Source organism: Apteryx rowi, unplaced genomic scaffold, assembly GCF_003343035.1.
Source record: "Apteryx rowi isolate R43461 unplaced genomic scaffold, aptRow1 scaffold_19, whole genome shotgun sequence".
NCBI classification, from domain to species: domain Eukaryota; kingdom Metazoa; phylum Chordata; class Aves; order Apterygiformes; family Apterygidae; genus Apteryx; species Apteryx rowi.
The window spans coordinates 5,465,842-5,489,290 of record NW_020448196.1 but is presented as its reverse complement, the minus strand read 5'-3'; the positions used below and the strand labels follow the sequence as shown (position 1 = coordinate 5,489,290).

At 47.7% G+C, this 23,449-nt stretch overlaps 1 protein-coding gene across 1 annotated transcript in view; it reads right to left on the bottom strand.

Moving 5' to 3' along the window:
- Nucleotides 1–6,990: 6,990 nt before the first annotated feature.
- The window catches only part of DAB2IP (DAB2 interacting protein), a 182,298-nt gene continuing 165,839 nt past the window's right edge, over nucleotides 6,991–23,449 (bottom strand). The window contains exons 11-16 of the mRNA XM_026062195.1: nucleotides 23,036–23,214; nucleotides 20,501–21,374; nucleotides 17,373–17,525; nucleotides 12,937–13,130; nucleotides 11,261–11,348; nucleotides 6,991–8,152 (exon numbers count right to left, since the gene is read on the bottom strand). Of these exons, the coding sequence (XP_025917980.1) occupies nucleotides 7,985–8,152; nucleotides 11,261–11,348; nucleotides 12,937–13,130; nucleotides 17,373–17,525; nucleotides 20,501–21,374; nucleotides 23,036–23,214 (1,656 nt within the window). The 3' untranslated portion in view covers nucleotides 6,991–7,984. The remainder of the gene's footprint in view (nucleotides 8,153–11,260; nucleotides 11,349–12,936; nucleotides 13,131–17,372; nucleotides 17,526–20,500; nucleotides 21,375–23,035; nucleotides 23,215–23,449) is intronic.

Sequence of the window (23,449 nt, the reverse complement as noted above, 5' to 3'; positions counted from 1 at the left end):
CTGCAGGAGTCTCAGATGCTGAAAGCTGTCAAGTACACAGAGATATTCTGGGTGTTTTCAGCTGAGAATTCAGGTCTGCTCTAATGAAGCCGTAACAGAGACCTCAGAAGAGGTTTTGGTCAAATCAAGGTGTTATTGACTAATCCCTGCTTGCAGCAGTTGCTGAGATTCCCTGTGTTTCCTAGGCTGTTTTTTTTCCCCTCTCTCTCAACCTTCAAAACCAGCAAAGTTAAATTTGGAGGCACAAGAGCTCCCCAGCCCAGTTTGGTAGCATTAGGGAGGAGGCCGTGGGAGCAGAGAAGTGGGCTGGCGGAGCAGGTGGGATGGATACGAACAGACCTTCTCAAGCCTGCTGTGCGGCAGGGCCTGGGCCGTTGGCACAGAGTGTGGTTTATTCGATTGTCTTGCTGTGTCACTGCAGTGCACAGCCTCAGGCAGGTGGCAGAGGCTCTGGTGATCTGCGAYGCTGTCCTGTTGCAGGGACAAATGGTTCAAACCTCCCCAAAGCCACAGTTTCACTGCCCAGGTGTGTCATGAGGTGGGGTTCAGAGTTGGCACTTGGGTGCACAGGTGTCAGGCACTTTATGCCTGGAGGATGCTCAAGGACTCTTGTAGACTGTGCAGGGAAGGGTAGTGGGAGCAATCACTGTTGCCTGGGCATTGGGGAGGTGCTAGAACAGCTGCTGCTGAAGAAATTCCACCTTGACATGGCACGGGGAGCAGTGAGAGAGCCAGTGGCTTGGAGAGTCAGGAGGTGTTTACTTATTAAGCCCCTGTAATGGAAATACTCCCTTTTATGATGTGAATCTGTGGGGAGCCAGTGTACATTCCCCAGTGCTTGGTGGAAGGCAGTTGCTGCAGGCCACGTGCTGGGTGCAGCACAATGGGCTGTGGGGATCTTATCCTAAAGGACTAATGTTGTTAAATGCAGGTGACTTTTTGTGCAGAATGCTGCAGGATAGCCACAAGAGGTCTGAGGGGGAAGGCAAGACCTAGTGGGAGGATTTTTAGCCTGGATGGTTTTTGCTTTCCCTTCTTGGATAGCTGCCTGTGCCTGGCAGAACGAGCAGCATAGCAGTCTCATGCCTGGCACACTCACACTGCTGGAAACCAGCAGACCCCGGTGACTGGGTTGGGTCCAAAGCCTCCATCACTGCAGAGCCATTGTCTCAGCGCTTGAGAGCACAGGAATAGCCACAGGTGCTCTGCACATCTTGAGTCATTTTGAGGCAGCCAGTCTGTCTCCCCCTCTCTCAGAGGAGCTAATTATGGTGATGTTAATGAGACAGAGGTGCTGATGCTACCCAGGGTTTTAATGACTCTCCTCCAAATTTTCTGCTACTTTTACTGGAAAGACAAAAGAAGTAACATTTGGAAGGAGAGGTGTGCACTGGGTGGCAAGGAGCTACGTGTGCTCAACGGCAAGGAGGCAAAGGCCTGGCTGTCCTGAGCATTGCCATGCAGTCATACAGGTCTTGCCCAGCCTAAGCTGTGCAAAGTGCCCGAGCAATTTGGTGGGGTCTGTAAATCAGCGTACTATCAATTGTTCAGTAAAAGCCCTCAGGAAAGCATTCTCTGACGGCAGTGATTGTTTCTGCAGGTATTGGTGGTCTGGGTCTAGCAGCTGCTTCCCAGCATGGTGTCTCTGTTGATGTTACCTGTCTCTCCTTCTCGGCCCAAGCCTCATTCTCTCTGTTCCCCCTCAGCTTTTTGGCACAGACATCCTACTCTTGGGGTGGCACCATTTTGCACAGCAACTCCAAGGTCGAGCACAGGGCTAAAGGGACTGGCTGAAATCACTATAGCTCCTGTCCCATCAGAAACATCTGGATTTCTGCACTGGAGAAGGGCAAGACACTCAAACCACCTGGGAAGTGATTAGCAYGGAGAGGAGCTGCCACTAAAGAGTGAAGTATTTAGTCTGCTGTCTTGTGTGCAAATTGGTTTGGGCTCATCTGTTATTTAAGTAGCAACTGTTCTCATTTGGTACGAACATTAATGTTTCACTGCACATTTTATCATTGTCAAAGCCCTTTGCTCCGAAATAGCTGCATGTGGCATAAGACAGGATAAAGGATAAGAGCCACAGCGGGTAGGAGGCAGGTGACCTGTGCTAGCTATGTGGTGCTAAGGACATGGATGGGAATTTACTGTCTAGGTATTTGTGGTTGGCTCCTTAAGCTGCCATAATGGGACAGGGCATGGAAGCGAGGCTTGGTGTGCAGATGCTGCTTCTGGGGAGACAGAGGGAGGCCTGCTCAGCACAAGGGGTGATGTGGCACTGTGTGAAGACAGATCAGACAAATAGTTGTGCGTGTGTGCACATGGCCAAAGTGTGCTAGAATGCTCTGGAACCTGGAAATGACTGAGCAGAGGTGCTGGAACACTTATATAAAATATCTAAATAAATCTTTAATATTTCTAATTGCAAATGTACATAAATTGCACGGCCACATCATTTCTTTGAACACCAACAACTTTCTCTGTACATTATTACATAGTTTAAAAGGAGCTGAAGGAGATTCAGCAAACACTTCCACTTTGTATTTTTTTTGTTTTTAAACATACTTACAAAAAAATTTTTTTCTTCTTTATAAGAGGATATAAAACATAGCGACTGCTTATCAGGAACAAGTATCAGCCTAAGCAGATATACAGAGAGAAAGAGGTATATCTTAAGACACAGTGATGTATGATAAAGGAATACGTGAACATGGAGACTGCACTTTTGGGGTACTCGTAGTTGAATGCAGAACTACATGAATTTACAGCATTGTCACAGCTCATGTAACCTGTGAATATGTATGCTTGAATGTGACACCCTTTTCCAAAGCTTGACTATTTCTGAGTGTTGTATAACATCCTTGGGATTGGATTTGGTTTGGAAAGCCCATGAGTTGCCTGTTAGCAGGCTTTTATCATTCTCCCTCTCTTCAGCCTCCCCCTGCCCCCCAATGTAATTCACCCCAAGGAAAAGAAAAAGGCAACAGTTCTCTTTGTAGGGTTGCAGCAGGGCTTGGCTGGTTCTCAATGCAGGGCAGGTACGACACTTCCAAGCCTTGTGGCAAAGCTGTCTCCTCTGAAATTGCCCTGAAGAGTCAGAGACCTATTTGGAGATGGGCAGTGCCCATTCCTGTGTCCAGTTAAGGAACCTCTTGGTGGCCACGCAGTCTGACCTGTGTCAGATTCCCGTACTGGCCCAGAGTGTTGTCAAGTCCTAGGTTGCTTTGAATGCAAATCTTTAAGGAAAAGGTTGAATACAACAGTTGTTGCAGGTGAGAAGGCTGTAGTGCTGCACAAGAAACCTCACGCTCACCCCAAGGACAGTGTCACAGTTGTTCCCTTTGCATTTTCTGCTTCACACTTTCAAGGCAAAGCTACATGTTACTGAAAGGGCAGTGACCTTGGTGGAACTGCTGGAGCACTGCTGTCTGTAGGAACTGCCTTCAGAAAGGCTTCTCCCGAGGCTACTACCTTTGCCCTGGGATTGCTGTGGGAAATGAGCCCCTTGCAGACTTCATTCATGAGCCAGTCCTTGTGGCTGTCCTGGCAGAATGAATCAGTGAATTAATTCCATCTTATGATGCGACCAAAAGTCCTTTCATTGTTTGTCACAGAATAGGCTTTGGTACGTTTTCTATTGCCTCTCATTATGGACATTAATAACAGAGAAAAGCCCATGAGCCCTCTAAACTTTAGAAGTGATTACTGGCTGATTGCTTTCCTAAGAGAGCTTGTAATGCCTCGTTCAGGGCCACCAAGTCCCTTCTCCCTTTAGGAACATTTGTAGTAGCAGAACCTGTGTCCTGTATCCCACAGCACCCTACAAGGCTGTCTGCCAGGCCAGAGGAGTCAGCGTGTTCTCACAGTGCAGTCCGTGCTTTAAAAGAGCAAAATTGGAAAACAAAACCAACCAGACTCAAATGACAATGCAGAGTGGCACAGGACTCTTTGGATGGAGGCAGGATTTGCTTAAACTGGTGCAAAAGGGGCTGGTGAGTCCACTGTAGTAATTAGTTGGCATGGGGAAGGATTTCTGTCCCACCAATCTTTTGGCACTAACCTTAAGCCATAGTCCCTGGCCAAAATGATGAGACTGATAGTCTGCAGTAGACCTTAGGATACTGTTCAGTCCACTTCATCCCCCTTTTCACAAAACTTTGCTCATATTCAGGAGTGTTCACTACAGTTTTTTAAAAAAACAACAAACCAACCGAAATCAAAACTCTAAAACAGAATTCTTGAGGTGGGCCAACCCCAAATCTGGATGCCAGTTGGCTTCTCTCCCCTTCCCTTCCCTCAGATCACAGAAGGGAGGAGGCTGAAATCATAAACTGTGTCTGGATCCAAATTTGCTAGTTTGAGTCCACCTCTCCAAAACAGCAGTGAGATACAGCCAAATCCTGACCAAATAAGCAGCACCAGAAGTAAATTACTATATACAACTGTTAGTGAGATAGATACGTTACAGTAAACACTGGAAACATTTACCAAAAAAAAAAAAATTAAGACTTGTATTAAGATTAAAAATCCGAGTGTTTTTGTTTTGTTTACACTTTACGAGTTTGCACTAGAACAGCCTCTTACTGTAGAAAGCGCAAGAATAAAAAGAAAATAAAACAGATCACAAAACATTACGTATAGTGGTTGCTTTACTCTGGTGCTGCAAGCACCTCTGTGAATTGCTTCTGGTATTGCTATGCCAGATACCAGGTTTGAGGCCACAGTCAGGTAACCTGGCCACACTGCACTCACACTTACAAGCTGCCACTTGCACTCTCGCACGTGCACACACACATACACGCGTGTGTGCGCACACACACGCATGCACACACACGTGCGTGTGCACACAAATGTACAGTTTATAAATAACAGAAACATAAATTGAAATAACAGAGCTGAGCCTAGATCTTAGAACCTATCCCCAGACTTTTGCAGGGGGTTCATATTTAGGTCCAGTTGTTGAAGCTTGTAGGGGAAGGCGTCATGGGGGAAAACAGGCTTGGGGGACCTCTAATGTAAAGAGACTTCATCCTGATTTGTGTTTCTTTTCATACTGGCTCAGGAAACTAAGCAACAACTCCAGAAGGTGTTGGCTCTGGAACTTCTAAGCATTTAATAACTCACCATGCAAGGATTTAAGTGTTCCTGCTATTTCAGCAGAACAATGTGCGTTCAGCAATTTGCAAGTCTGAGGTTGACCAGAAGTTTCTGACAGATCCTGGGAGAAAAAAAAAAGGGGGCGGGGGGGGGCAGGGGGCAGAAATGCCTTGGCTTGTGGTTGAACAGAAGATTAAAATGTACTGTGTTAGCTTCAGTGCTGGACAATTGTTTTGTGGGTGTTTTCTTTTTCCAGCTCTTATGGAGAGCACTAACTTTGCATCCCAAAATTACTTCCATGTATGAATGGAAACATGTTCCTGGTGGGGCGCCCGCCCCCACGCCCTGTTAGCATTTCCATTTGTCTATGTTATTCTTCTCTTGAGAAAATGTCTGTCTCTCGCAACACAAATATTTCAGAACTTAAAAACAATCAGCTCTAAAAATACATCTCAGGGCAACAGCAGTTTAAAATAGTCTTTTTACAGGGTTCTTACAATGTATTTGACTCTGAGACAATGGCAGATGTAAGTGTACGTACCAAACTGTTCACAGTACCCTGTGTATCTCCTAGCCTGTCTGGGTCTTTTTCCAGTTGTAACCTTGTCAGTTTTGTGAGCTTCTTCAAAGCCATCTGTGCTAATTTTCCAAAATTCAAAGGTGACTGAAATGCCATAAATGCTTAGTTATTACTTTCCTCTGAGGAGCTCCTTTTGGGGGGGTCTGCTCTGTGATTGTGCCACTCTGCAGGCGTTGGCTGTGTGTGGAGACCTCAGAGCACAGCAACATGTTCACTCCTCCAAGGACCGGAGCTGCAGCAGGTGCAGCCTCACCGGACTTGGCCCAGGGCTTCCAGGGAACACAAAAGCTTTTAGGAAAAAAGCATCTTTAATTTCTAAGACACTTGCCTGCAGAAGAATGCTGTTAATGAGCCTTACGGCTGTGGGGCAGCATGGCAATGCAGTGCTCACTGGCAAACAGTGTCCTGCTCAGGCAGCCTAGGTACCGTGAGGTTGGAGATGGTATCTAAGCTGTGCAGAGCCCAGTGAACATCCTAGGCCCTTTGACTGTACATTTACACATGGCAGGAGGAGTTAAGACAAGCATTCAACAGTATATTAAACTTTAGTGGGAGGAATAGGCAGATGTCCTGTACACTGTACACTGTTATCCATATCTCAGAGAAATCTCTCTGGCTCTTGGTATGAGTGACCTGCTCTGAGACTGGGAGCCATGAAGTACTAACTTAAAAAACACAAACCAACAAACACACCGTGGCGGCAGGTCAGCGGCACAATCCCCCGTTAAGGAGGTGACCCCTCCGCTGAGCACAACGTGTCTGAATGTGCCGAATCTGCATGTTTCAGCAGTTAGGAAAGTCTAATCCTGGCTTATGCCTGCACAGTGCTTCCTGACAAGGGGGCTTTCGGTGGTGGCTGGTGTTCTTGTTGGTTACTCCCTTATGACCAAGTTTTACATTCTTCGAGACGGTTAATTTCCATGCAGTGCTCATTCCCAATTTAAAGAGGACAGTATTCCAGAAAATGGGCTGTTTTTTTTTCTAATGCATACTGTGAAAGAAAAGAAATACAATTACCAATCTTCATGGTTCTTCAGGGCTTGTTTGTTTGCCTGTTTTTCTCCCCAGAATTAGTAAAAAGAAAAAAAAAATCTCTACACAGAGCATTACATCCCCATAACGAACCCCTTGTCAAGCAAGGCGCTGGCCTTTTTCACATAGCCCTTCACTCCCCCTCTGGCACAACGAACACCACGAAATCCAGCCCCTGTGCCTCATTCACAGCTCAGGGGCCAAGCTCAGGCAATATTTACTTTATTCTATAGCTAGACATGTAGGGGGCACATATGCTGGAATTATTGCCCTTTCTTTTCCCCATTATTCATGAGAGAGGGGAAGCAAGAGAGAGGACTCAAGAAGCTGCTCACCAGCTGGCAGCTCCCCTCCCCTCCACTTGCGTGCGGTGGCCCTGAGCATGCTCTGCTCCCCTTGGCTGCCCAGTGCCCACCAGAGGAGCCCCAGCAGTACTAGTCATAACCTTCTCCAATGCCCTGACACCATGGCTCTCCGTGCAACTCCTCTTTTGGCTACCACGTTGCACAGAGTGAGCCCTGACCTCTCATCTGGCCTGTGGGCCCCTGTTAATCAAACACTAATTAGCTGTGTAAATGCCCTGCTGATAGTCACACGCTGTAAATGGCAGAGTGGCCTCAGGAAAGCAAGTAAGAAGAGTCCTGGGCTCAGGGTTTGCTTTGAGGAGTGAGGGCTGTGCTCCAGGGGAGTCACAGGCAGGGCGGGTCAAGCTCTGCTGCCGGTTCCTAGTACAGCCATGTACAGCAGCACTCAGCTGCCGCTGGCGCTACCCTGAGACGCTGTCCCAGCAATACATTCTCATCCTCCCCTGAGCTGTTACTGCCAGCAACCTACCTATTGAACACGCTTTAATTAGACTGACTGGGCCTTGCCTGCCACCGGCTCTGCCCAGCTCCCTTTATTTTGCTTACTGCAATGACAAGGGCATTATTCCTTGCCGGGAGGGTTGAGGCATATCCTTTGGGCAGTTTGGAAGGAAAAGTTTACTTTGTTTAAACATTAAACACTGATTTAAATCCGACAGTGACAGCGATTCTCAAATATATGGTATTTCCTTATGCCACTCATCTCACACTCGGTCTTTTCGTCCCCTCAATGTGCTGGCATTAGCATCTCCCACAAAGGCTCAGTCAAGTGCGCCGTCCGCAGTAAGGAGCTGGTTTCTCTGGGAGGGGGGGAGAGAGCAGCCGTTCTTTGAAGCCGGGGCTCACACCTGCTGCTGCACGGTCTGTCTGGCCAGGCCTCCTCTCCTGCGGCAGCGCCCTCCATGGGTTAACAATTACTGCTGTTTCTGAATTCTCCATTCTCTGTAATCTGCAATTTAGTTGGGTTTGTGGGGGAGATCCCATTACGTGTCTGCATGCTGTACCTCTCTTTCAGCTGAGTAAGGGCACTCATTAACCGTGCGTTGGCAGCATCCAGTGAAGCAATGCGTTTCTCCTGCAAACAAATAGGCAGAAGGGGAACTGTAAGTGGAAATGTGTGAGACCTGACTCTCTGTGATGACAGGGCTAGTTCCAAAATGGCAACCTAGAATTTCTTGGACCAGGACCCTTCTTCTTTGACAACCTTAGGTGTTTTTGTTGTTCTTTTAAGAAATCATTTACTGAAACCCACTGCTATTAACAGGTCTGCAAATGTATTTAGCCCATGTTTGCCCCTGCTGCTTGCCAGGCAAGCAGTCATCTAGCAAGCAGAGGCAAGTGAGCTCTGCCTGTGCTCCAAGCTAGCAACACACAGGCCATGTTTGAGCCCGGAGCCTCAGTCAGACTGCAAGACTGTGGTTGTACCCTGTCTGTGAGCTCCGCTGAGCTGTGATGGGCTCATGCAAAGCCTGCGTTCCCTTCCGAGAGGCCAGATTGAAAGCTTCTAAAATTCTGGTTTGGGAGGTGTGATTTTAAGAATACATTCCTCGGCTAACTACAGAACCCCAATATCTGGGCCAGTTCAGAAAAGCAACAATCCCTGTAGGGTAGTATCCTAGTTCGTATATGATTCTTATAGTGATGTTAGGTAGAAGGTTCTCTAGCCTCGATCCCATTCTCAGAATTGCTTTGGCAACAGGAAGTCCCCATGAAAGCTGCTGCTGTCCCAAATGATGCTGTTTAACAGAGCCTCTTTCTAGTTCTCCATGGTTAGCCGCTTGGCCTACAGAGGTTTTTAATGCATCAGGCTTTTAAACAAGTGGAATTAGAGCTAAATTCATTTTATCATTATGTTCTAATTGATCCTGAACAAAATGGAGATAAAGCAGTTTCAGTTATGAAACTCATTGCATTGTTTCTAGCCTATCTGCAGCTGTTAGACTGAGAGTAAGATTCCTCTTCTAAAATCCAGCTCTCTCCCAAGATGGTTATTCATGTCAGCATTTAATTGATTTTGTTAGTGTAAATTAATAGTTTAAATGACTTGTGGCCTCCCAGGACATCTGTGATGGCAAGTTCCTTGCTCTCAGTGACTACTGTTACAGGTACTTTGCAATATTATAAGGCTGGGAGAAAGAGCTTCTGTGTTACAGTCTGATTCTGCCACTGCTGTTTGTGACACTGAACAAGTCACCTTCCTTCGTCTGCCCATTAGCAAGAGGGAGTAAAAACACCTCAAAGGGACAGTTTGTGCATAACTTTCTATGACAAAGTCTGACATTGTACAGATTGAGATGACAAAAAGCTAAAAGCTATTGATTGTACTAGGGTCATGGTAGCAGCCTCACATGTAACACACAAGGTGATATGGACTAGCCAGGTACAAGGCAGACTGGTGAGAGCTGCTGGCAGTCCTCAATCTGCACAGATCCCAGTAACAGGCTCCCCTTGATCTGCTAGGATTTGCCTGAGTGCAGAAGTGAACATGCTGATTTACTAGCTTTGAACAAATTACAGAAAAACAGTGATTCTTTTTCAAGAAGTTTGCTACTGTCTGATCTCCTTTTTAATTAGCTATACAGTAAATTAATCATGACTGGTGACTCACAAGTGATTAATATGGTCCTTAAAACTAATCCTAGAATACAGTAGCACTGCAAACTGCAGGAAAGTCTAGCTGCTGAGAAAATACTGATCTCTGCTTAGACAAATTATGAGATTATGGACCATATTTTCAGATTCTCCATAATGCAATACCCATCTGTCATTGCAATCTGTAGAGCTAACTGAGCTTCCTAATTCTGCAAGCCACAACCCCAAGGCTGAAGAATGTGTTGGCTTTACTCTGGCCAGCGTGTGTGTTCCTTTTATCCAGGTCCTTCAAGCATTACTGGAACTGTGCAGGCTCTGAACCTGCCCAAGGGAACCACACCTGCCTCTGCCCTGCTCATCTCCATCTTTGACCATGCCAGCTCTCTGAATCCCAGGAGTTATACAGCAGAGCGTCATTCAGGCAGATTTTCTGTAGTGAAGCAAAAGGTGCTCCTATGGCAGGAAACTGGCTCACTGGCTCACTGTCCAGAGGGCTGGAACAAGGCAGGCTTCCAGCATTCAGGCCTCTCTATGTTCCTGCGAGGCTAAGTTGGCTCGATCTGTGGAACTAAGGTGTTCCTCTAATCCCTACGTGCATTTCAGCCTGTGCCATCACCAAGGGTAGGAGATTCACAGCAACCAGCAGGATCATTTTGCACTCTCCATGGTGTGCCACTTAATCTAATGCCCTGCTTCCAGCCAAGCCACTTTGCACATCCAAAAGAATGAGAAAGACTAGTGACTAGAGTCTTTCTAGTCTGAGAGACTAGAAAGAGCCTTTGGGCTGAGAAACACTACTCAACATTTGAATCCAGGTCTCCTTCATTTTGGCATAGACCTGTAGCTAGAGCTTTGTGAAAGAATCTGCATAAAACCCTAATGGGGCAGCTGCTCTAGTCAGCTCAGGAAGCTGTGAAAAATGAATCCCAAGCAAAGATGCAGGCTGTGGTTTGAGAGCTGGGATTGAACTGAACGTGAAGCACCAAGCAAAGCTCTAGGGACCTCGAGGGCCTCAGTCAGCGAGGGTACAATCCTTCCACAGACTGAATGAATGTGACTGTGGCCATCCCTGCAAGGAAGAGGGTGGTTACTCCTATATGCTGACCTTTTGCATAAGGCAAATCATCTAGCACTGTCACAATACCACCTTACTCTCTAGCTACAGGCTTTTCTTCTTCCCATCAGCTCCCCTCTTATCCTGCAGGTCACCCAACTCCCACAAATCATCCCAGCTTGATGCATGCACTCTCTTCTCCATGTCATTTCCTTGGCCCTTCTGTCACACTATTCCCTTGTCAAGATTTTACTCCTGCCATTTCTTCTCTGCTTTGTATACTGTCACTTCCCACATCCTCTGTGTTGCCTGCCAAGCTCTGAGGCTGGAAACAGCTGTACAAATACAAATGCTGTGACAATAAATAGCATCATGCTCCAGTCTGATGTGCTCTTTCACTGACTTCAGTTTGGTGCTATCTTGCCCCATGCCAGGCAGTCTTGCCATGCTTGACCTGGCACTGCTGCATGGCAGGGGGTTTGCATATTGGTAGACTTACCCTGAAAGTTGCTGCAGTTCTTGGTATCAGGGACTCACCTGTGCATCAATAATCTTCTGTTTGGAATCCACAGCAGCCTGCATTTCTGCATGGTCTTTCTTTAACTCCTCCTCAACTGACATCAGTCTGGCAGCAGAACAGGCAAGAAAAACACACGCTTTTAGGATGCTGAGCACATAGCCCTTGTTTGGAAAGTGGTTTGTACTGCTTAAGGAGGTAATCTGAGCACTGGGAGGAGGAGGGGCAGGGGGAAGGATCCTGTAGCCTTGCAACTTCTCACCTCCCCAGACTCCTGATAGTACAGATTGGTTTGGAGCTGGTGGCTTTGTGAAAAGCTATCTATCTTCTTTACGAGAGACAAAAAAAAAAAGAAAAAAAAAAAAGAACAGCACATCCAAAGCACCCCCAAAGAAAGGGCAGTGACAGCTTAGGGTAGGCCCGAGTGCCTTGTGTGTACCACAGAGCATTTCTTCATCTGCTCCATTCAGAAAATTTCAGTCTCTGTCTTGCAGCCATGCTAAGCCATGCACGCTCCCAGCTCTCACGTGGCTTGACAGTGACCCAGGAAGCTGTTTTTACCACTAAGGCAAGATTGCTTTGATCACTTCTTAGCAGGATCAAACACTTTGAAAGGTAATGGCCTTTTGTAGCAAGCATGCAGTGTCAAGAATACATTAATTACATTTGCTGGTCTCTGTCACATCCAGCTGCCCAGACCTTAGTCTTACACGTCTAAATCAGCCACCCATGGTGAATGATTCAGATCACTTCCTCATTTAGTTCTTGACACCCGAGGAGGCAAAGGGGTGATGTATGTCTCTGAAGCACATAGCAAGAGGTGTGAAATAGCAGAGAAGCTAGTCTGCAGCTGGAACAGGCCTTGTATAGCAGCCTCCATCATCCATAAAAGGCTGAGCCCTCTCATTTGAAACTGCAGCTCTGAGGCATGCACTGAGGTGTTCCCGGTACCTGCAGCTGTGCATTCAAGCACGCAGGGGACACGTAATCATTGGCACTACTTCCTCTCACACACCAACCAGTATTTCAAAATCTTTTTTTTTTCTGGGTGTTAATTCTCTAGACACTTCTAGAGCAGACTGCCCAAATGCTTAAGTGAAAAGTGAGAGCTAAGAATAACCAATTTATGAAGGCACATTAAAAGATCTAAGTTGGCTTGGCTCAGGTAAAGATGAACCTAGCTGGACTGGAAAAGTCTATGTGCCAGAGGAGCATAAACACCACATTACCCTGGGTGGGAGAAGGGGGTTCATAGCTGTGAGTAATGGGATGGTGATGAGATCTTCAGCTAAACATGAGCACATTTCAGCCATTAGATCTACTTCTGAAACAAACAGAGCCAGCCTGCCAGATCCTCTGAGAGCTAGGGCTGGTTGCCAGCCCTAAGTTCCCTCCCAGAGTTCTGCCTCTGAGAGTCAGGAAAATGTGAATTTTTGCTTGTCCCAGATGACAGTGTTGGGTGGGACCCGAAGATTCAGGGTCTGCAGAGCTGAGTCTGGGAATCCCCCAGGGGCTGTAACCCAGAAAGGCAGGAAAGGAACAAGCAACGGAAAACCACATGAGAAACCTGGCTGCATGTCCGAAGAAATCTAATTCTCCTGAGCAGGGGTCAGCCCTAACGCGAGCCAGGCTGTGTGCCTGCCTTCCTCTGATCCACAGCACTGTGTGTGAGCACACACCCCCGTCTTCCCTGTACCTGCTGATGATGCCCTTCATCTGGATCTCCTTATCCTCCTGTTGTCTCCGGAGCCGCTCCTCGCTTTCCTCAAGCCTGGCCTGGTACTCCAGCATCAGCTTCTGGGTTGTCTCCTCCTGGCATTTGAAGCGTGTCTCATACTCTTCCAGCTTCTTGTTGGAGATGCGAAGCTTGTCCTGCAGCACTACTAGATCCTGCTGGTACTATAGTACGCAAGGACAGACACAGGAGGAGAAAACATATGTGGCATGTTACCTAGTAAGGCTTTGCCTTTGCCAGGATTTCCCTGTAACCCAGTCTTGCCCCTTTCCTTGCATTGGCCTATCTGCAAAACTGCATCAGATAACCCCGCTTGCCGCCGACACCTCTTCAGTCTTCTCCACACTGCGTTAGGAGCGATGCCGCGTTCCTCTGGGATGGCAGGTCACTGGCAGGTTCAGAGAATGGGTTGTTAGCAGAGTTTGGCATTTCACATGGGGATGCAGGTTAGGGTGACTCAATGGCAAATGCATGTGGGATCTTCCTCAAACTAACAGTGCAGGGCTAAACACAGGCAGAAAAAGCTGCATTGGTGGGGTTTTGGGTTTACACATGAGCTCTCCAGTCTACAGCAATAAACACAGGGTGCTTCAGAGTTGCTGAAGGCCAAGCATGAGCTGTTAACGCTGGTTCCCTCTTTGCGTCAGGCAGGGGACACTGCTGCAGTAACTGATGTAGGCCAGTCTAGTCTCAGAGCAAAGTGGTCACAGTTCTCATGAAGGGCCGGGCAAGTCCCCAAGCAAGGAGAGCAGAGCAGCTGCTCTGGGGTTTTAGCAGCCCAGGCTAACTGCACAATACATAGCAATGCAAGCTTTGCTTCAGTGCAAGGCTCCGCTGGCAGGCCAGCCCTCCTCCAAGACTGCCAGCACAGTTGTCAACTGGTGCATTGTTTTTTGTAAAGTAAAAGCCTTTCTACTGGGGCTGTCAAACTAACCTCACGCAGGCCATCAATCAGCTGCCAGATGGCACTCCATTTGGTCACTTAGCCCTTGCGTGGCTCTAATTCCACCTAGCGTCCGTAGGGGATTTGAGCTAATATATAGCCAGCCGTCAGTGGACTGCAGCCCACAGAACCAAAGGCAGGGCCAGATTCAACTCTCACAGAAGGGAATGGATGTCAGACAGGCTCCTAACAAACATGGCAGGAGCTGGGCACGCTGGTCAGAGGCTGAGTGAGCAGTACTGCATTTTGTGGCCCGTTATTTTAAACAACGTGAATCAGATGTGAACCAGGGTTCAATGGGAGAAGAGCGGCTGCATGAAGCCAAGACCCCACAGATTGTACTACAAATGGAACTAAAATCAGTAGCAGCAAAAGAATCACATAAAACAATTACAAGAAAAGAGAGCTTTCTAACTCAGTAAAATTGGGTTCAGCTACTGCAGAAGCACAGCATTCAGTACAACTTGCTTTGATAAAGGAAAACTCCAGTGCATATCTGTACAAGAGAAGAGACTTAATTTCAAAAATTTATCTTTGAAAATAATTAAAAAAATCTCAACTGTAATAACCCTTAGAATAATTAACATGGAGCTGATATTTTGACAAGTTATTTAAAGTGTTTGAGGCAAGAAAGAATCTGATTCATGAAAATTTTTCAAATATGCTTTAAAGCATGTTACAAAAGGCTACATTGTTATTCATGAACTGACAGAAATGTGCTTAATCTTGTATTCGTTAGCTGAAAGTATGGCCTTTAATAGGTTTGGCCATGTCCACCTGTGTAAGCATTCGAACAATGAACCTGTTTGTTGAGTCCTAATTTTGAGAGTCCTGCTGGGGAGTTTTACCAAAAGACCAGCTCTTTGTGAGAGGGGGACGCAGCCGTGCTGCTTCACGTGTACCAGTCAGCCAGCTCCCCAGCTCATGTAAATCCACCCAGCTCTCCTAATATCAAAACACTCCACAAATTGACTGGCTGGCTGAGAGCAAAAGTAACTATGACTCATCTGGATTGAAAATTTATGATGCTGATGGTCTCTTGAATCGCCAAAGTATTCAAGCCATGACAGGCAGAATGGGAATGACCTATGAGCTCCTCCTGCCTGGGCAGAGACAGTCACAACAGATCACTGCTGTTTTCCTTTAAGCAAAGCTTTCACCGAGGCACCGAAAAGACACAGTTTGCACATGTAACCTGGAGTGATGGGGGGGACACAAACACCCATACAGTTGCGCAGAAGCAATACACTCAGACAGAAGGGAGTTGCTCAAACAGGAAAGACTGAATACCTACCCTAGCCTTAAAATAGGAGCAGCGTAAGTGAGCTCAAATGATAGCAGGAGAGGCCTCAGAGACCGTAGGAGTCGTTCCTGTCTCTAGAACACTTGTCTCATTCTTGGTTACCATTCAAGTCTTACAGTAATGGGGAGAGAGATTATGCTAATGAAGATCTTTAATGCCAGTGACTGATATGACAACAAAGTAACAAAAGATGCTGCATGGGAATGAGACACCAGGCTCCTGTGGGGGCTACATCTGAACTTTTGGCAGCGAGGGGCTTGCTGCAATACTGTCAGAATTTATAATCCTGACACGGTCTACCCTGACTGAGCAGGGCCCAGCGCTGGCAAACCCCTCCCTGCGCAGGACAGGGTGAGCCTGGCGCTTCCCACGGGGCAGCGGCCTCTTGGGCTGGCATGGAAATAGAGCAGTCCATGTGAGTGCCCACCTGTTAAAAGTTGAGCCCATTTCACAGGAAAGGTTGCCAGGAAAAGGGATTAGTGACAACGCTTGGCATGCACAGTGTCCGCACCGGAGTGCCTTCTGCCCGCCTGCGGGAGTTCGCAGTGTGAGCTGGAGCTGGCCAGCAGACACTTCTTGTTGCGTGGCTCTCTGGCATTTCACCTCACCCCCCAGTTCCAATGCAAAAGCGAAGCCCACCACTTTCATGTCCACTTCAGATTCAAATAAGCACTGAACCCTTCTTGAAGCATTTCAGTGACCAAATGCAGCAGTAACCCAGTGCATGATACACCAGCCTGACAGCACCTTCTCTTTCATTTGCTGTCTACTGGTGTCTCTGCTAGGGAAAAGAGCTCTACCTTCTGTGCTTAAGTCATATTCAAGGTTTTTTATACATCTGGAAATAAAGTCTGCTAATTACAGAGCTTTTTTCTCTATCAGCTGCTACCTGATCAGTGCATGTCTCTGTTTTTACAAGAGTATCTAAGGAGGAGAAAGCCAGTAAAAAGTGGGTTGAACTCTCACAAACAACTGCCATATTTTTCTTGGGGAAACTGTGAGCTTTCTTCTTGTATGTCCAGTCCCTACTATACCTGACTTTGGCATTTCACTTGAAGTTAACAGATAACTAGTCCCAAAGCAATATAGCACAGCAAAATTAGAATGGGAAGGTTATTCTTACAGAAACAGAAATATGACTCTGATGGAAAACAGCAAAAAGGTACATGGAGGGTCATGTCTGCAGTTCCAGCTGGCCTGGTGGTAACTCATGGCTGATGCGACAAAAGGAATGCACATTCAGGAAAGGTCCCAAATGCTAACTGTGGCCTACTGCAGATGTCCTGGCAGTGCCAGGCTGCTGAGAAAGCATCTTGCAGAAGTAGCAATTTAAAAAGACAGGAAATTCTCAACTCTKACTGCAGCATCCTAATTTCTAACCCTGACCCTTTCCCAGAGGTACTCGGTCTCTTCCCTGCTGCTCCCACTCCAGGCTTCTCTGGGAAGGAGGGAAAGGAAGCAGTACGCCTCTGTTCCTCCAACAGTGTAGAGCCTCTCCACAAATGCAGGCTCAGACTGAATACTTTGGAACCGACTCCCTGACAGATCCACAGACTGGCCAGTCCCTAATCCGGGTGACATAACCATAAGGTTGGAGCAGTGTCACTACATCAGTGAAGTCATAGGCTCCAGTGCTATATTCAAGACCAGAATCTGGCCTTAATTTTTAGGTCTGTTTACAGCCTTCTAGTGTGGAAGCTGCTTCTTGCCACATGTCCCTGTTGTGAGGCATGAGGCTGCCTCTGTCTTACTCCCTTGCCTCTTTGCTGCGTATGTTTGGTTCACTTTTTAAGCTTTCTTCCTCTCCAGAAAGGGGGGGGGGGGAGTAGGAATGGGGGAATAACAGGCTTTGGCTGGCTGGCTTCAGGTGATGTCCCAGAGCAGCTTCAGCACTTGATTCCTGGCCCCTGTTTTTCTTACTTGGTTTCATCAGAAGGTAATCTGAGTCACAGAGTATGTGAAGACCTCCCAAACCTTCCCCCAAAAGTGCTCTGCAGTGCGGTGCAGCAGGGCACAGAGCAGCTTGTCACCCCACTCTCCTGGACAGTGAGGTGCCACACAGCCCACCTTGCCCCAGTGTGCTTAGGTGAACAACAGTTAAGGAAACCCTCTCTCTAGTTAGAAACTTGTTTCAATCCAATCAGGTTTTACCTTTTCTGCTTGGCTGAGCTCGTCCTTATTCCTGAGCTTATCCCTGTGCTTGGAATCTGGGTCAATGCTTTCATCTTCTAAAAATTGCATGTTCATATTCAAAAGCCAAGCAGCAGTGCGGTCCAGGGCATTGGGGTTCACAGGAGAAGGGGCCTACAATGAAACATACAACCATAACAAAAGAAAAACCTGTAACAGAAATGGTTGTGAAGCTAGAAAGAGAGAGAATATCCTTCCAACCAAGCCCTCTCCCGTGCTGCTCAAACAGCAATGAACAGGTCTGAGCTACCAGAGTGGCCTGGCAGGGAACAGGAACAACTCCTGTTAACACACCTCACATCATTTTAGGTCGATAATGTCAGACAGCCTTTGGTAGGCCCAGTTCTTCCGTCTGCCGTCCCCACAGAACAGTCCTACAAAGCTGCACTAGTGGGATCCGGTTGAAATCAACAGGTCCTGGTTTCTAAGCAGGTCCTGCTGTTACCTCAGAACAATATGACCTGTCAAGGTGCAGAGCTGCAGGCAAACAGACTGGCTTGACATGGTATATTCACGGCAAGCAGAGGTTTCACTCAACTCTTCAGACTGCTTTACTGAGCTGTCTTTTTGCTTGCTGTGGAGATTTCATATACACAAAAGCAGATATGCAAACTGAAGTACTACTTTTGGTCATGCTGGTGCCTTCTCAGAAAATAAAGATTTCTGTTTGGATGATACTCCATGGTTACAATGCTGGAGAGGTCTAAGTGCTCAGCATCTTAGTAGTTCATCTGTAGGTTTGTTCATGTAGCTATGGGAGCCGAAGGAGCCGTGCCGAGCGTGCTGTTCTGCTGTCAGTGAGTGAGAGCCACAGTTGCTGCTTTGCCTTCCTAGCCTGGGCAGGGATGGCAAACTCAAACTGAACACCTTTGCCTAAGTATTTTCCAAGCACATTACAACCTTGAAGAAGTGAACCTGCAGCTACTTCCCCTCCATCCTGGTTGGTTATAAACTGCAGTAAATAGTTTCTCAGGCTGAACACAAGGCATATTGGATGATCTGGCCAAGAGGAAACCAGTTAACAAGTCAGAAATCTAAGGGACTGTCTCCTCCATTCACATCCTCTTCTTTTTGACTGTAAAGAAAACCAGCCCCTGTCAGCAGCAGCAGCAGAACAGGAGATCCTGTACTCTGAAGGACTGGGGACTGGTTTTAATCACCTCACTGGGGTTGGGAGATTTCCCATACCATCTTTCACTCTGGTCTTCTTTTTCCAGAATTTTAAATCTGAAGTTCCAGACTCAGTTCATGGAACATCACTTGCTATAAATCCTCCCCTGACTTGTGGCTTTCTGCTCTTTCTTGCATCTTCAGCTCAGGCACTGTACCTGTGACGACTGCTCAGATTTGTGGTTATGAGGAACACTGGCAATGACCATCGTGGTTCATTTCAGCAACATAAAGACCATTGGTCCAAGACTGCCAATTAACAGAGCTCAGACCACTGTGCATGAGTCATTCTGCCTCTTTCTGCCTTATCTGAAGAAGTGAAAGAGAGATTGATCTGGCCTGGCCCACTTTAAACTCAGGCCAATAGATGAACTCACAGAGGTAGAGGGGAGCGCTTCTGGCTGGCTGCAGTGAGCTTTCGGGAATTCTACTGAAATGGCCATCACATGGGATTACTTTGTTCTCAGATCGCATTAAATACTACCAACTATGAACAAGCAGTTTCATTATGATCTACAGATGCATCTAACAAAGTAAAGATGCATCTAACAAAGTAAAATATGCAGATTAGGGGTAGGAGAGGCATTTTCAGGACTTGAACTCTTGAGAGAACCTTTGAGAGGAGAATGAGGGTGGATGAAAGGTGTGCAAACAAATTTGCCAGAGCTTTTCAAAGGTCACCAGCAGTTCACTGCTCTCTTTTTCTGGAAGAAACTCTTCTACCGAACAGGCTGCTGCTTTGCAGAGCCCTGTGCCCTCTGTACCTAATGAGTATCGATCCACATTATACAAATGCTGCTACATGGCATGCTTGCTAATGTCAGCGCTTACAAATCAATACCATGAGCACAGAACAGCTCCAGATCAGGCTGATAAAACAGCCTTTAATGGGCAGCACTGACAAAGGCCTCCATAGCTGCCTTGAAAAGGAGGGGTAGTTAAACTAACTCTCTGTTGCTCTTTCAACACTGTTCTGCTTACAAGGAGCCTTAATACCATGTCCGAGCTGAGATGCAGTAAGCTCCTGCCAGTTGTCCATATTCTCTGCGTTTGTATTACTTTTAAAACTCTTCCTTTAGGCACTGAGAGTCCCTACTGTGTTGATTTTTTATAGGATTAGTTCCCTAAAAAATGAATAAATAAGCCCTAGGAAAAAAATTTACCCATGCCAGGAAAATCAGAGGGCCCTGGGCCTGTGACCCACTGCCTTCACTTTTAGCACCATGAATAGCAGAATTTATTTCTATGCAGACCAGCATGTGCTGTGAGACCTGAAGCACTACAGAGCTCTGTACAGCATGAACTTCACTCTCGATGGGAAAAACACTTCTTCCGTACCGCTCTCACCTCCCCAGATTCCCTTACGGGAGGGTCTAAAAGAGCAAACAGAAGTGTCCAGGAGCACTGCAGCTCTGGTGGAACAGTAGCAACAGCATGGAGACTCTTTATTTACAAGAGAAGATTAGGAGCTGGTCCAAGTCTGTGAGATGGTGCTGGATTGACTATGGCATGGGATGACAGCCTGCACATGGAAAGGCAAAGCAGTGACGAGATGGTAGAGCAGGACAGTGGCACGGCTGCCATCGCTCTCGTGTTTCCACCAGCTACTGCCTTGCAGCAGTCACACTCCTGACGCACCACACAATGGAGGAACGCAGAGAACAAACACCGATGTGTTCCCTTCCGTGGAGGGCCTCCATCTCAGGCCAAGCTGAGCGCAAGAGCCAAGGTACATCCCCATGTACACATGCCACCATGGCACTGGCACTGATAGATTGACTCAAAACCAGCATGACATCCCCTCCCACTGCAGCAATCCCCACGTGGCCAATTTTTTCTCCAGATTCAGGGCCTGACCCCAGCCCAGTCCCTTCAAACCCCGAGGCTGTTTCTCCTGGGTACAGCCTCCGGGAACTAACCTGTTTGTGCATCGTACGCTGCTTCATCTCAGGGCTGTCACCTTTGGAGGAGGAAGACTGCTGCCTGAGGCGGGCCCCGCTGCCAGGCCAGTCGGGCGAGGAGGACATCATGCTGCCGCTGGAGGGTCTCTGGTACTGAACTGTGTTCAGCAGGGAGGGTGGTGTCCTTCCCCGGGTAACAGGCGGAGGCGGAGGGGGCGGCTGGTCTATCCGCCTCTGCGGTCCTGCGCTGTTCTGCCGTGGCATGGTGGGCTGGCCTCCCTTCTCCGTCAGCGAGAGCTGCCGGCGGGCCAGCTCCCCTGTCCGGCGGGTGAAGTCCTCGCTGCCGGCAGGAGCAGCGAAGCCATGCTTGTTGGCTGTCAGCTCCTCACTGTTGCTGTGGGAGCTGAGCGAGCTGTGGCACTCAGAGCCGGAGTCGCCCAGACCGCGGGGTGAGAGCGGCAGCCCAGCTGCCATTTGGTATACGGGGTTCTGGAAGGACAGGGGTGCCAGGAGCTGGGGCCGGCCGGGAGCACTCTCGCCGCTCGGCGTGGTGGGGGTCTGGCCGACCCGACGCACGGTGGCCATGCCCGTCACGCTATTCTGCTGAGTCCGTGTGGTCCATACGCCCTGCAGCTGCCCGAGGGAGGACTGACTGTCATTGAGGGAGTCAGCAGTGCCAGGTGCGTTTGCTCCACTGTCCAAGAGCCGATTGTCCTGCAAGTCCACCATGGACAAACTCTTGCTGCCATTAGACATCTGCACGTCGGGCTCATTGGCCTCTGAGTAACTGGAGCTTCGGGCAGGTGAGGGTTGAGCCCCAGCAGACCTTGTGACAAAAAACAAGTCCTTGTTTTCAGGGGTTGGAGATGGTAACCGTGTGAAATCTATCAGACTGCGGGGAAGTCAGTGCATAAGGAAGAGGAGAGGAAAACAAAAAAGAAAAAAAAAGAAGAGTTGTGAATGCTGCACTGGAGCAGGAAAACGTTATCACTCAGAAGAAATCACCATGGCGCAGCTTTGTGGGAACAGGGACATAACCCAGTCCCCTGCGGGGCACAGAGCCGGGGCTTGCCCCAGCTGGGCAGGCCAGGCCAGGCCCTGTCCGCGCAGAGGGACCAGTGCAGCGAGAGTGCAGGGAGGACAGAAGAGTGCAGAGAAGTCCTGGGCCAACCCTGGAGGAACAAGCAGGTGTAGACAGGTGAGCAAGGGGGTGTGAGCAGGTGTGGTGGAGAGGGCTGCACTGTGCATAGGAGGCATTCACGGACACACTCCCAGAGGCTGCGCCTCACTAGCTGTRATCTGCTCGTCATGCTGTCCAGCATCTGTCACTGTCTCCACTTCCCGCTTGCTGTATCCACTCTCCTGTTCCTTGTTTTATACCTAAGCAGGAAGCTCTTGGGGGCATGCTAGCCAATATTTGTACAGCATGGAGCACTGTGGGGTCTTGATCCCTGACTAGGCCTCCAAGAATCTATGCAATGCAAATAATTAACAATTATTATCAATAATAACTCTGGCTGTTGCTTTCTAAGCAGCAGCATAGCTAAATCGTAGCAACTGAAGGTTACCCACCCATTCCTCCTGCTGTAACGGATTCATTCATGCAGTATTGATTTCTAGTGGATAAGAAGAAAGAGCTTTGCAGTAGCTTAATGTGAATAGCCTCTGACCAAAAATGGTGTACTATAAGCAAGTATTTGAGAGAAAGCATACTGTCAGAGATTCTCCACAGCTTTAAATTTAAATAACTATACCTCATGCTGGGAAGCATTAGAGATGAAAGCTCTGATTACAGCAAGTCCAGCTCTATTGCTGCCTTTCATTCCTAATTAAACTGTTAAATAACATGTAGTTTCCACTTACAAACTAAGTTATTAGCAGCCTTTCAGTTTGTGTAGGCTCTACTTCATTTTTCACAAACAGAAACATTGTAGGTCTGCAACAGATTAATCTTCCCTATGAATGAACGCACTTACATAACGAGGCCAAAAAGTGTGTTTGGTGACTGTGTGTGTGAATCACTGCTCGTTAAAAATAGCCAGCATTATAAAAACCGGACAGAATAGAATGGAATTGATTATTAAGCCTCTCTAACTTGGGGACTGTTAGAGAAATGTCCAGACTCAGATCTCCCTAAATTCARCACTTGTGTCTTGGATAAGGCCAATCCTATACATCTTGCTCAATCAGAGACCTAATGAATTTAATAGTGATAGTTACCATCCTAGGGATGGTATGAACAAGCCCTCAAGTCCTCAAAGGGGGAGCATTTTGTTTCTGCAACCCCATGCCAAGAGCTGAGACCAGAACCAACCCTCCTGTTTTGGCTCATGATGGGCCCAGGATGGAGCCACTTACTTGCACTACTGCCCATCGACTGGCAAACTGACTGACTACATGCAGGATCCGTTCTGCAGTCAGAAAGCCTAGCCATTGGATCAGGTGACTCCACACTACACCTTGTTATGGCTATCCCTGCAGGTGCTTGGGCTTTGGTAGTAGAATATTTGGTATTTCACTGGTCTGTGGCCAGGCCACCTCTTATGTTCTTACCCAGATAAGTCATTCTCTATCACCATTTTCTGTAGCCCAGCAGAGATGCTGTTGCCGGCATTAGGAGTGGATGCAGTGTGATCAGTCGTGACTGAGACCTGCACGCAGGCCGGGTTACTGAGCGCTGAGTTGACATCTCTCAGAATCCGAGGCAGAGGCCCAAGTTTTGTTGCTATGCCCTGGGGAGAAAGGAGGGTAGAATTATTACAAACATCTTGCTTTCCTGTTAGAGAACTGTGGGATCTGTCAGTTGCTGAGCACTCTCTGCAGTGAATTATTTGTTAGCAGCATTAATTTTCTCCATCATTTACCCCCACTATTGAGGCTATGGATTGCCCCAGGGCATGTGGCTCCAGAAGCCATCTGCTGCTGCAGGGCGGAAGGAAGCAAGCATTCTTACCAGAAAGCATATTA